This window comes from Corapipo altera, unplaced genomic scaffold (genome assembly GCF_003945725.1).
Source record: "Corapipo altera isolate COAL_440 unplaced genomic scaffold, ASM394572v1 24, whole genome shotgun sequence".
Classification (NCBI taxonomy): Eukaryota; Metazoa; Chordata; class Aves; order Passeriformes; family Pipridae; genus Corapipo; species Corapipo altera.
Genome location: NW_020884903.1, coordinates 7,651,151 through 7,665,785, shown reverse-complemented (window position 1 = coordinate 7,665,785; position 14,635 = coordinate 7,651,151). Strand labels below are relative to the sequence as shown.

The window sequence follows — 14,635 nt, the reverse complement described above, 5'->3', positions numbered from 1 at the left end:
ATTCCATATCCTGGTTATTTACTCAGAAAATGTTTTGCTAGTGCCTTGAAGAGACATGTAAGTGTCTGTTCATTTCTCCTTGTCAAGATACAATAAAAGAGTTAGCAAGGTTAAAATATATTAACTGAAAAGTCTCTTGAGCTTTTTTCACTCTTTTTTTTAAGTTAATGTCTCCAGACCTAAATGATCTTGCAATGGCTTTTTTTTTCATAAAGAATTTTTTTTTTAATATGGACTGAAGAAAGCTCAAATGTCTATTAGTCAACCACAGGGTATAAAATTTAAATATAGTGTCGTGTCAACGTGGAAGAAATCAAGCTGAAGTTCTGATGGTCTTTCTTGTTTCTTAACGCTGAGCGACTCTAGACTGCATTTTTTTTTCTTGCTGATAAGAGCAAGTGTTCTCTGATCAATCATGTTTTTTCTTTCTGTTCAGAATAGCTGGTTTATGAAGTGTCCCAAATCTACCTACTCTGAACTCGTTAACCCCTTCTCAGTGTAGTCAAAGAAATGCACGTAGATATTTGTAACAGTTAAACACTGTCTCATTTTTGTTTACTTTTGCCATGGCAGAAGTTAACCTTTGTTACGGATGGCAAATGCCACTAGACAAAAAGGTTTATATCTATATTTGTGCATAAGCATCAGGCAGGTAACATAGTTGTTCCCTGCTGCTGTGTTAATTTGAACTTGTAGCTCTATAGCCTAGGTTTGTGCGTGCTGCTGTTGTACAGTGTAATGACAGGTGCAGACAGTGCTTTTATTTCTCAGGAAAAATATACTAAAAAACTCATATTAGTCCTTTCAGATTATGCAGAGACATCTATTTTCTGAACCATTTTCAGAGGATCCCTTCAGATTCTGTTGCCAAATAATAGTATAATGCCTTAAATACAATGTTCCAGTTTTTAAGGAGACGCTCTGAGGCGGAGCAATGGCTTCTATTTAACAGCAGAATCGCCTCTTAGATTTTGGAACAATAGAACAGTAGATGCCTATTCCGGTAAACTGCCACATTCAGGCAGGTTTCTATTCAAAGTATGTCCCATTTACTTCATTGTGGTTCAAAGAAAAAATAAGTAACAAATCCTTTCAAAAATTCCATCTCAACTTTAAGCTGCTGGATGCTCTTTCTATAGGTTTTTCTTTTGAATATGTATCTGCATTTCTAATATGATGTTTCATTGCTTTAAGGTTGTGCTTCACTTTGTTGGACCAGTGGTGGACAATCATCACTTCTGTCTGCACGAGGTGCAGCTGGCAATTCATTAATGCATAACATCTTGAGGTTGGCTTCCCAAGTGTCAAATGATAGCAGCCCAGTTCAGCAGGTGGTCTTCTGTCTAATTTCTAACCTTGCTCTGTCTCATGACTGTAAAGGCATTATTCAGAAGGTAAGTAAATAATGTTCTTGATTTTAGCAATGTGATGGTTGCAGTTTCCTTTTTAATAAATGCTTGTCTTTCAATATGGAGTGTCCTGTGATCATATAGAAATGCTTCTGCAGGAATCAAAACCATTTTGTCTTCTCAGTTAGTTGTGTTACTGTTCCCTACAAGCAGCCTGAAATTCATAGTCTGGACAGATGCAACCTTTTATAACCTCTCAGTTTCACTGGTGTGTAAAATTTTTAAAACCCATATATATAGTAGCAATCACTATTGGATCATGAAAGTGAGCATGCGGTAGAACAAACTGCACGTGAGTAAACAAGAAATTAAATGTTGTATAAATCATTAGGTATACTGTGTGAAACATAATCTTTATAGAAGTTTTAGGGAAGATGTCCTACATGTCAGTAGTTGGATGTTAGATAGAAATCCATTCTTGTTTATGTAGTGTCTTATTGTTTTTTAATTTGTATATAGAATGATCCTTTCTGTGTTTTATCAAATGTTATTTGAAAAATCTGTTTCTCTTAAACTTTGATCATTTGAATAAATTCAACACCTTGGGAAAAGAAGTCAGACCATGTTGAAAGTCAGCCATGTAGTGACATAAGATGAGCTATCACAAAAGAAATTAGAAAAAGTTATTTATTTTTAACATATTTTATAGTAATTTAATAATTACAACCATTTCTTTTAATCTCTATTGACAATGTTCTGTGCATGGACCTAATTACCTGTTAGAAAATGCGGAGGGAAATATGATCTTTTTGTGATGCTAATTATGTAAAACTTAATCATAAAGTTGGAAAATGGCTCATATTCAAACTTTTTGATAGAGAATTTGAGATCTTTTCTGTAGCAGCTGTTATGTTCTGTGAATTTTTCTTCTTTTGCTCTCTTCAGTTTCACTTTAGTGTGATAGTCTTTGTTCTCTCTCCTGAACTCTCCTTTCATAAGTGTAAGCAATGCTGAATAACTAATTCCATCTGTGAAAATTAAGTTACCAATATTATATTCATGTGAAGAAAACAACGAGTTTGTATGGTGGGTTATTTGCTTTTGACCAGATGCTTGTATATGTTGTCAAGGTTCAATGAGATGGGGAATTTACCATCAGTGATATTAAGGACTTTATCATCACAGGAATTTGTTAGAACATCTCCCTCTTGTAACATGGTGATAGATTTTCACCTGCTCAGAATCTCCTTAAAGTGGAGACAAACCCTGAGCTATAACTGCACTGATATGACATACAGTTTTTCTTCAAATCTGGCAAAAAAAAAGGATATTCCTCTGGCTGTCAGTGAAGGGAGGAGTGGTGCTGTAGGTCCTTATGAGTCACTTCCAACTTGAGATGTTATTAACATTTGCTAATAACACATGCAATAATAAATAAGAAATCAAGAATACATTATCTGAGTTGTACAGGGATTCACTTAAAATGTTTCTAGCTTGTTTTTGGGCAGAAATGCTAAGTGCAAAACAGAAAGCCTATATAGTGGTGAGAATTAGCCTTTAAAGAAATATATCGTACTGGATCAACTTTTATTTATCTACCCTGCATAAATTATTATAGAAGAAATTTTATCTCACCATATTAACTTTCTAACCAGGAAGTGGATTCTTTTTCATATGTAATTCTTTCAAAAGTCCTTGACTAATAATGGGTTACCTGAAATATGTGAATGAAATGTTAGTACCAGTTTTTGGGCAAGTACATAGATTGGAAGGTCAAACAGCAGCAAACAAGCCATGGAATACTGTGAATTCTAACATCCTTTTTCTTTCTTTTAACAGAGTAACTTCCTGCAGAACTTCTTGTCTCTTTCATTACCAAAAGGAAGTAATAAAAATCCTGGTAATGTGTCTACTCTTTGGCTAAAACTGCTACTGAACATATCTTTTGGAGAAGATGGACAGCAGATGGTCATGAAGATAAATGGTTTCTTAGACCAGATCGTGGAAATGTGTAAATACAAACACAAGAGCAGCCAACATCTAGCACTTCTTATTCTACATAACATATGTTTTAGTCCAACTAATAAACCAAAGATATTAGGTAATGGTAAGTATTCTGTATACTTATATAATGGTAAGTATGTGTTGTGTTCTGAGAATATTGTGGCTTCCAGAAGACCATATTTTCATTGCAGTTTGGGTTACTGACGAAGAACTCAATTGTTGCTTTTTAGAAAAGCATTTTTATAAAAATTATTTTTGTAGAAGTGATTACAGAGCACATAGTTTGGCAGAGAGGCAATTAAAATAATAAAAGGAAAAGCAAATAAATAGTTTTAAAAAGAAAATCAAGATTCATTGTGAGATAGATCATTTGGATATAGTAACACATGAATTAAAGGATTTTTGCAGTTTTCTCAAACAGCAAGTTTTTTAGGGAGGATTGAAGGATTCTTTGTGTCAGTCAGTTTGAAATAACTGAAGGTCCTATGTTTCAGTTGGGCAAAGCCATATTAGCTCCTACAAGTCATGGATGTTGAGACAAACTATTTTATGTCCTGTCATGTGTGGAAAATGATTATGATAATGATAAAGTTATGATCATGGCATATATATTTAATGTAACAACACGCACAGAACTTTTTTCTTGGTTGTTTGTAAAAGCATGTTTCTTTCCCCCATTTAACTGCAGAGAGAATGCTCTTGTCTTTGTTATAACTTCTCAGCAGGTTTTCCGTAGTGTTCATGCTTTTTATTTTTAACTAAGATGTGGATTTGTTGCCTTGATTAAGCATTTATTATTCAGTTACGTAATCTGTGAATCTTTGTTGTGAAGTGAACAAGCAAATTTGAAGTCTGGCTTCAGAGCAATGGTAGAAAATAAAGGCACCTACACTGGAGTGGCAAATATTTCTCATTGGTTGCAAATCATCTGCATAATAAGTATGAAGGAAAATAGAAACATCTTAATATCCACCCTGATGTGGTTCTAATTGTGGCTACTGGGAGTTATAAAACAGTTTCATGGCTTACTCAGTCCCTATGCATAGCTGATGGCTGTACGTAATGTGCGTGTTTTGTTACTGATGGCTTAATTTTTAGCATTACTTGTCTTTGTTTTGCTATATTGTTTTCAACATTTCTTTCAATGTAGTCTGCCAATTTCATGAGCATATTGAAATTTAATCAGTAATAAAGTTTCTGTAATTCCTCTGCCATACCAAAACTTGCCATAAAACTAAGTGTACTCCAAGCATTAATAAACTGAGGCATGTAAATATATTTGTGTGCTTTTGATTATATTTTCTAGATACTTTTGGGTTCATTATTTTTTTTATTTCTCTCATTAGAGCAGGCGATTGGAGTGCTGTCTGCCTGTTTGGAAAGTGACAGTCCTTCTGTTCAGAGAATAGGAGCAGCTTCGCTTTGGGCTTTGCTGCACAACTATCAGAAGGTTAGTATTTGAGAAATGCTTGAAAAAATTGTAATGTTATACTTTTATGCTGTAAACTGTAATACAGTAGTCTCTAAGTAAATAATAATGAATTTTACAGTAGTCATTTGATTTTAGTTGCGTAGCTGCTGAGTCTAGGAGATTAAACAACGTGGTAAAAAAGCGGCTTGTCCTCTGTAATTTGTGACAGCTTATATAAATGCAGTCTCTATGATAATACAGTCATATGTTAATTCTAAAATTCCTGCATCTCATGCTCTGCTGAATTATTATCATTCTCTAAACTTTGCTGTTGAAGTGTGATCCTGTGGGGAAGAAAGTCAGCTCATTCTATTTTGTGTGTCTGTGTGTGCTACAGGCAAAAGTGACTTTGAAGAATCCATCAATAAGGAGAAGAATAGATGAGGCCTATTCTTTAGTGAAGAAAAGTAAGTCTTACTTCCACCTAGGGCCAATTCTTTATTTTTCCATCATGAAAACATTTAAATTTATATCATCGCAATAAGTTTTAGTTGTGCTACAAGTTTTTTAAATGATACTTTTATCTCTAAAATCACAAAGAGCAATATGGTTTATGGTTAGGCATCCTATAAATACAGATAGAGAAAAATGCCTCTTGGTTAACAAATTATAAATAAGACCCTGTGTAATTGCTAAGCTTGGTTTCTAAGCGTAGATCTGATCATGCTTGCAACAAAATTCTTTATTTTCACAGTACAGGTCTGTGTTAATTCCTAAATTTAGTGATAGGAAAAATTTTCCTTTTATCATTGACTTTGCTTAACAGTGCTCAGCCTCACAGTGTTCAGTCACAGAGAGAAGGGTTCCAATCTTTAAACGAGTACAGTGAGTTACCTGACATTGTGAAAGCTTGAGATTTTTTGCTCAAGTGAATGAGCATAACTATTGTTTGAATAGCTTTGATACTATAGGTTCAGCTTGTTGAATCAACAAGGTAGAAATATGCAGCTTTTACGGACTAGCACCTAACATTACTCCCCATTTACTTGCATACTGCTTTAGATCATAAAGTCCTAGACTGAACTATTGATTTTTAATTCAGTAAATATTTACATATCAAAATATAGTGTATAAAAGATTTTATGCTGTAATTGTTATAGCTTACAGTCATGTAATATGTCATGAATATTGTCATCAATATTTTCCTGCCTTAAGGTTCTCAACTAGCCTATGCTATAAAAAGTTTGATCACTTAATAGTGGTAATTGAGCTAAAATGGTAGATTGTTCTTCTGAGTGCAGTGGTGGAATTTTTCAGTACGGCTGTTGTTATTTTACATTTCCTGTTTTGTCCTATCTGAAGAGAAAACCAAAACAGACCTTGCAACATGAAGTGCTAGTGTTTGATTTGCTACTCATAATGCAGAAGTTAAGGTCATAAAGTAAATTCTAGCAAGGGATTTGGTACAATCTTTGGAAAAGTAATTTTGTATTAAGTATCAACTAGAAATTCAAATCTTGTTTTTTCTTCCTTTTAGCTTCTCCACAGCCAGAAGAAAATGAACTACATGCCTACTATGTAAAATGCTTAGAGAATATAGTGCAGCTTCTTGATTGTTAGTGACATCAGTTGACTTCTCATGTTGTACTTGAACAGCTTGTTCAATGGGAGCCTGAAATTCAAGGAAAGCACTTCTGATTCACAGTTCTGTGGCAGCAGCATATGTGCTATGGAAGAAATTTATGAAGCCTTTGAGGAAGGAGTTCATTGCTTTGAACCAAAGAAATTGCACTATATGTGGTTCAAACTATTTATTCTGTAATCCCAATGGGAAATTATAATTATGCTACTATGTAAAGTATGTACACAAAAGAAGGAATGTGTAGGGGAAAGGATGTGAAAAATCAATAATTTTCTTAAATTATGCATTGAAATTGTTACTGTATAGTATTAGAGTTTCTGGTTTGGATTGTTCTTAATAAAGGGGTTTTTGAGATCAACATTTGCTGTTGGTGAATTGTAATTTTTAACATTGCAGATGTGCACAGTGTATGCTCAGATTCAAGAACTGAAAATGTTGGCCGTTGTGTTATTTTAGGTTCAAAACAGCAAGGTATGTGTTTTAGTTTTGAAGGAGATTTCAATTCAAACTGCTGCATTTTTTTAAGATGCTAACAACTGAAAAAGAGCTCTTGCTGATACTACAGGTAACAATTATGTTAATATAGCAGTTTATTTAGGACATGAGGTGTGTGCATCCATTTTAGTTACATTACAATTCTGTAGAAAATATTTGAGAAAAAAAATCTATTGGTATCTAGTTTATAAGCACTTCAAATCTTTCACTTGAGGCAAAAACCTCTCTATTATCCAGGCCTGTGTTGTCTTTTAAGTGCTACTATGTAACTATGGTCCTAAGTTTTTCAGTATTCTATACTAAAGAGTTTGAGGGAAAAATACATTGATCTCTGAGCACCACAGTTTTTCTGACCATGCTTCTGGAGTATCTAGCAGGTTTTTTAATTTCTTTCAACACATAAATATTTTATTTAAGTCAGGGTCAGAAAGAAGTGAGTTAATTCAAAGCAAAACCTGAGTAACACCTCTGAAAGTTACAGCAGGGCCATGTCTATCTGTAGTTAGTCTCTTCTTCCTGACTGGGTGATTTTCCACTGACAGAGGGGATTTTTGTTTGTTTGTTTGTTTTGCAATGCTTGTAAATTATTCAGCTGACTGTGTGATGCTTATGGCTGGATTAAGTCATTACTAGAAATGTAATTATCGGCTGATCTCCCACCCCTCCAAGCAAAAAGCAGGGATGGACCACCAGAACCCAATTCTTTTCTACTTGCTGTGTTGTGTGATGATTGTATTTTGTAAAGTGGTTGTTAAATGCTCATCCCATAGTATTGCAGAACAGTCAGCTTCGGGCAGGACAACTCTTGAGAGCAGGCAGCTCTGCAAGTCAGCATTTACTGTCTGTGCTTGAATGGGGAAGTCTCTTCCCCTCATACTGGTGGCTCTTCAGAGACTTATATTTCAACATACTTGATTGCCATGGTCCGAGGGGAAGGGGTGTGGGACCACGACACTGCACAAAGGATCCAACTCGAAGGTTGGAGGTGCAATGGCTGTTTATTGAAAGTGTGAGGGGGCTTATATAAGCTCTGGCATGGAAAGGGCCAGAAAATGGGGTGGAGCATGAGACAGACAACCAGGGGAACGAATAGGAGTAGGGACTCAGGAGAAGAGGGAGGAACTAGGGAGGAATTGGGAGAGGAGAGGTCCAATGGTAGCTCTCTCCACACTGCAGCCAATCAGAGGGTGAAACGGGGAAAACATGGAACAGACAACTCGTGGCATGCCTGGGCAGTACAACTCTAGAGGTAACGTACAATACACATATTTGAAACTACATAAGAACTGTAAAATCCATATAATATAGTCCTTTTTCAATTGTTGTATATCTTTTTCCATGCCTGGAACTGTTCCCACTCTGATGCCTGCTCCTCCACACTTGATTCCAACGATCTTTCTCATAAATTAATTTCTAAGTCAAAATGCAGATAGTTTGCCATTTTTTTCTGTTTCAGAGACACAAAAAGTGAGAGCGCTCAATGCCAAATGATTTCTAATGGAAGTAACCACTCCCATGAGGATGGCGAGAGCTCATTCAAAGCGTAGAAATACGTGTGGATTTCATGGGCTGACAAAGGGCTGCAGAGTTACACGATTTCATTAAATGCAAGTACAATATAATAAGACCACAGAAGATCTGGATACTTGTTTTCTATTACACATTTCTATTTTACTAAGCTGTACAAGTTCTTGAAGAAACTATTCATGTTGAAAAATCTGGATAAATTACTAATACATTTGTTGTTGCAATAAGCCTTAGTGCAAGTGCTGTGTTTATCTCAAAATGAGCATAGCTCTATCTGCTATTTTCTCATTATTTTGCAACATTTTACAGTTATGGAAAGCAACTGTAGCAATGGCAGAAGTAAATACTTCTGTTTGCTATTCTGGAAAATCAAAACAATTTTTAAAATCTAAGAGCTAAAATCTCTATAATCACGTTGTGAATGCTTTAAACTTTTCTCTTTCAATATTAAGGAAAGGGCTTTATGTATTTATTTAAATGACAGCTTTACCTTCATCACCTTTTCCCTTGAAAATTAGGGACATACAGTGGCTGCATCCTGTCTTCCTGCATGTTAACAAAATGAATTATAAAATGTATATGACCCTATAATTTCTGTTCACCGGCACTTAGACTAGCATAAATAGCCTCACAATAACCTTTAGTCTTAATAGCTTTCATGAAAGAAAATGAAAATATTTAGACCACATTCACAGTTAAATAGAATTTTGAAGATCCAGCTATCTTGAAGGATGCGATATTTATCATGTTTATTTAATATGTTATATTTAAATTCTAAAATAGCTTCAAATTCTAAGAGCTGTAAAATAATTTCTAACCCTACAGAAGAAAGTGCAATTAAAATGAAGATGGATTCCCTGAATAGACTACAAAATTTTAAGAGGTAATATTCAACTTTCATCTAGTTTCTCTAATAAAAGGCATGGCTGTGCAAGCTAGGAGTCTCTTGAAAATCCTCATCCAGGAGAACACAATTGCCATTTGCACTAAGTGCAGATATATCATGCTCTTACTTGGTTGCTTTATCTTTTATGATAAGCTCGTAATCAAGAAAGAAGTTATTAAATTCAAAAGAGGTAAGTGCATAAAATCCACTAAAAATGAGGCTTTCAGATTTTTTTTTAAGAGTGATGTGTCATCTAGTGCATGTTCAAAACTTTCAAAGAAATAATTTTCACTTGAGTGGTAAAAAATTGTAGATTAAACTTAAATCATTTAGTTTTGATTGTGTGTGTTCATCCAAATAGAGACATTAAGTCATGACGTGCTGATGAAGTTTTCAAACCTTTGAGTAATAGATTTTCAAGCCTACTTGAAAATCCTCAGAAAAAATCATTTCATTTATGAGAAAGGAACGATTTGCTCTTACAGCAATTTGGACGTATGGATTCTCCTCACTTAGCAACTACACAGCCCCAGATAGAGTTTTCCATTGGTTCCCCTCCATATCAAACTTGCGAATTACAGCAATTGTGGACTTGTTGCAGCAGTACTGGCCAGACTGGGGTGGGGAATTTTCTATACTGAGACTATGGTCCAGCTTTTTGTAAGGATTTCCCTTCACAGTAAAATAGAAGCTACTGTGACAGCTTCTCAAATTTGCTTGTAATTCAGAGAAATATTTTACTATCTTTCGGGGGGAAAAAAAATGTTTAGCAGACACAGAGAGATTACTGTCCACTGGGGAATCTAGGGACACTCTACACTTCATTTGAGGTTTCTTCTGGTTGCAAAAAAAAAAAAAAAGGTAATTCCTTCAACTCTTTATCCCAGATGGCTCCTAAAGTAATCATTTACAGCTACACTGCTGTGATAGCAGTCATGCTGCCTTTACTTTAGGTTAGAGAGGGAGTTGTGATAAATATAATTTCACAACACTGCGGTCCTCGTAGGCTCATCTCTTGGCTGCACTGTGGAAGTTGTGCATTCTGCATTTATTACCTCATCATCATCATCATTTGGTGGTTACCTGACCTCATTCAGCAATTCTGTGTGGGCTCTGGGCATTCCCAAGACCTGGTTACTCTCCCTGTTGTGTAACCAGGAAGGATTTGGCCCCTTGGGTGAGAGTCAGTCTGTGCCCTCTGGCCTCAGTCCTAGCTATTCTTGGGCACATCTTAGTTTTATAGCTGGTGTTTTAGGTGCTGAACATCAGCAGTAGGGTTTTTACTACTCAATTTTGTATTCAGCTGCATGTTGCCCTCCACCCTTTCAACCCTATGTCAGCTACCACAACTTTTCCAAGATAAAAAAAAAATACATGGAAAAGCTGGTCTCGTTTTCACTGAAGAGGAGATTCTCAGAGCCCCTGGTTTCCTGCATCCAAAATGGAGACTGTCTGTGTTAGATTTACAGCAAACATATGTGCTCAGGTTCCCAAATGTACTCATTCCTCAGGAACACATGGACCTATTTTGAATGATCCATCCGGATGTTATGTCATCATTCCGACTTCTTTTCTGCTTGCCAACAGGACTATAAATTTGTACATTTTTAGATCCCAGTTCTTAGTGTTTACTATATGCATGCAAGTCTTTGCTGAAGCAGAAATGGAATTTTAGTAGAAATCAGTATGGCATATGACACTGTTGTGTTCAAAATGGAAGTGTTGGAAGACAGTTGCAGTTAGATGGGGTTTCAATAAATAGATGATGGAGCTGTTTGGAAACAAGTTCATTATTTGTTCCACAAAAGTTTTGCATTTCCTGTCCACTTCAGCTGAAAGTACAAATAATCTACTTAATAAAGAAATAAATATAAAAATATATTTTGATTAGTGTTACATTTTTTGCATTTTTCATGTATTTTAAGATGATTTTAGTTTTTCAGAAAATTCTAATAAATTTTTAATAACTTCAGTGCTAATGTTTTTCTGCTTTTATTCTGTCTCTTTTCCTTTGTTGTGGATTACTGACACACCATTATCTACCTTTTAGATCCAATAATACATTATTTAGAACCTAAAAATGTAAATTCTTCTGCCTGGTGATTCTGTTGAATACACAAATCTGGAATTTGATTGGACATTTCTAATCCTTAATATGAACAATTATGTAATTGTTCTCAAACTACCTGAAATAGAACGTTGATTCCTTAAAAATTAAATAAGAAAAAACACTTTTCAATATTCCTTGGTTTTTAATAGAAAATTACATAGTTTATTACAATTTTTATTGTCCTTTATTTTTTTAAGTAGCATATGTTATTTTTTCTACTTTACCCACCTTAAGACCAAAATTCATGTGAATTTACTGAGATCTGCTATCAAATGTAGCTGGTGATTCTCAAGAAGCTAACAGGTATCTGTTGGTCTGAGTTTGCAAAGCATGAGTGATGCATGCAAGCCCCTTTTGATATCACTAAACTGTCAGAGATATACCCCCGCAACTTAGAGAACATGCTTTTCTCTGCAAAAAGCTGAAACTTTGCTAACCTTGCTTCCTTCTCTCACAAAACCAGTGCAAGAAGTTATCAGAATTAGTAGTTGTGACCATTATGTATTGCAAACGAAAATATTTCATTAATGCTAAATTATGCATGTTAAAAATTGTGCAATGTTCTAAGGACTTTACACAAATGTATCACTGTGTGTAAAGTGTTTAAAACTTTTACAGTGTTTGCAAGCAAGATTTCTTTGTTCATATTGGAATACTAGTTTATTAAGCATTTTGTAGAAAACAAAACATTCTCAAATGTGGAATCTCATGTAACTGATTACTCAATGGGTAAAAAACCGGCTGGAAGGCTGGACCCAGAGAGTTGTGTTTAATGAAGCTAAATCCAGTTGGTAGCTGGTCTCTAGCAGTGTTCCCCCAGGGTCAGATTTGAGGCCAGTCCTATTTAACATCTTTATTGATGGTCTGGACGTAGGGATGGAGCACATCCTCAGTAAATTTGCAGAGGACACTGAGTTGGGCAGGAATGTTGATCTGCTCGAGGGTAGGAAGGCTCTACAGAGAGACCTGGACAGACTTGATCAGGGGGCTAAGGACAACTGCATGAGGTTCAACAATACAAAGTACTGTGACTGCACTTGTGCCACAGCAACCCTATGCAGTGCTGGAGGAAGAGTGGCTCAAGAGCTTTTTGGCAGAAAGGGATTTGGGTGTGCTGATTGACAACCAGCTCAGTACGAGCCAGTAGTGTGCCCAGGTGGCCAAGAAGGCCGATGGCATCCTGGCTTGTATCAAGAATAGTGTAGCCAGCAGGACTAGGGAAGCGATCTTTCCCCTGTATTCAGCACTGGTGAGGCCACATCTCAAGTACCATGTCCGGTATTAGGCCTCTCACTTTAAAAGAGCATTGAGGTACTGGAATGTATCCAGTGAAGGGCAACAAGGCTCATGAAAGGTCTATAAAACGTGTCTTATAAGGAATGGTTGAGGGAGCTGGGTTTGTTTAGTCTCAAGAAGAGGAGGCTCAGAGTGGACCTCGTTGCTCTGTACAACCACCTGAAAGGAGGTTGCAGTGAGGTGCGAACTAGTCTTTTCTACTGTGCCTGCAGTGAGAGGACCAGAGGAAATGGCCTTAAACTGCGACAGGGGAAATTCAGATCAGATATCAGAAAAAAAATTTTCACTGTTAGAGTAGTCTGGCATTGAAATAGGGTTGTCCAGGGAGGTGCCGGAATCACCATCACTGGAGGTGTTCAAGAGGCATCTGGATCTGGCACTGGGTGATGCCTTTTAGTGGTTTAGGCGTTACAGTGACAGTACTGGGTGGACGTCAGACTGGATGATCTTAAAGGTCTCTTCCAATCTTGATGATTCTGGGATTCTGTTCTAGGGTTCTATAATTATGAGTAGTCTGATATCTCATGTGTGCTATTTTGTTTATTTGGATGTAGAGAGACTTTATGGGATATGGTGGAAAAAAAAACAACCCAAACCACTTTATGAACTGAAATAAGCAATATCCTTGACTCAATAGCTATTTCACAATAAAGTTTTCCTGGGAGCAAACAAAGTCTGGTATAGCTGAGATCACAATCCAGAATGATAGTATTGAAACTAACTTCAAACTGACAGGACAGAATACATTCATCTACATCTTTTAAAAGGACACACTTCATTTAGAGCAGGAAAGCTCTGCATAAATGCAGTTTCTAAGTTTATTGATAAGAAGGAAAAACTGCAACCAATTTCCAATTAATTTGTTGCGTCTCTCTAAAAATGATGGAAAAACTGTTTTAGATGGGCCTTAAATATTCTTGGTCTGATGCTGACAAGGATATCAGAAGTTGATTAATTTTCTCTGATTTTTGATATTGTACCATTTTGTGCAATTTGTCCAGTCTCACCTGGACAGAATGTTTGGAAAAGAAGAAAGACGGTCAAGAAAATCTGCTGTACTTCCTTTCACAGGCAGGCAAAGTCTTGTCTGCTTTCAAAAGAATCACCCTATAAGGGGATATCTGACTGCTAGTTTCAAAGCTGTTACTGTCTTGACAAACCTGAGGTTAATAACCCCAAATCATGCATATTTCATGATTGGTTTCTAAAAAAAAAGTTTAGCTAGCTTACTGTTTAAAAATAGTAATTTATTATTGTCTTTAACAATATTAAGAGCAGCAGAAAAAGAAGTAAGGACAAATAAAAGTAACTCTAAAAGTGAATAGACTCATAAGAAATTTGGGGAAAAAATTTTTTTTCATATGTGTGTGGAATAAATTTCTCATCAGCCAGGCAGGATTGACTGAGTAGCAGCAGGTTCTTATGGCCAATAAAGAGCAGTTCCAAACCTACAAGCTGTACTTACCCATACATACTTTCTGTAAGAGCTTTTGCAGGTAAAACTTGTATCTATTCTCCTTCTTTTTACATAGGAAAAGTACTTCTCAAACCAACAGGAAGCATAGGGTATTATGACACAAGAAGCCCTGCTAGCACATTGAAGGTTTGAAGCACTTGAAGCCACCAGAACACAGGCTGACAATTCCCAGTGCTCAGGTAATATGTGATTTAGTTCGCTAGAATAAGTAATATATATGACTTGCAATTTTTCACTGGTGTTTCACATCTTTCTTTTAAAAAGCCAATTTTAGTAATGCTTCCTAATTGAAATTATCTTCAGAATACTGACGTGGAGTTGAAATATGTATGAGATCAATAGCAGCAGCAAGTGCCTTTTAAAACCAAAGCTTCTCCTTCACCGAAATACCCATCACTAACCCTAAGTGGCAGTGCAGATCTTCACAGAGACAGAGTA

At 35.9% G+C, this 14,635-nt stretch overlaps 1 protein-coding gene across 2 annotated transcripts in view; it reads left to right on the top strand.

The window, feature by feature from the left end:
- RTTN (rotatin) overlaps nt 1–8,777 on the top strand; it is a 79,275-nt gene extending 70,498 nt beyond the window's left edge. The window contains exons 45-50 of one of the 2 annotated variants that reach the window (XM_027650980.1): nt 1,195–1,394; nt 3,189–3,456; nt 4,700–4,803; nt 5,162–5,231; nt 6,803–6,877; nt 8,358–8,777. In XM_027650980.1, the coding sequence (XP_027506781.1) occupies nt 1,195–1,394; nt 3,189–3,456; nt 4,700–4,803; nt 5,162–5,231; nt 6,803–6,877; nt 8,358–8,392 (752 nt within the window). In that variant the 3' untranslated portion in view covers nt 8,393–8,777. Of the gene's footprint in view, nt 1–1,194; nt 1,395–3,188; nt 3,457–4,699; nt 4,804–5,161; nt 5,232–6,301; nt 6,765–6,802; nt 6,878–8,357 lie in introns of those variants that run through there. The other variant, XM_027650981.1, reaches the window with a different exon arrangement.
- The last annotated feature ends 5,858 nt before the right edge of the window (nt 8,778–14,635 follow it).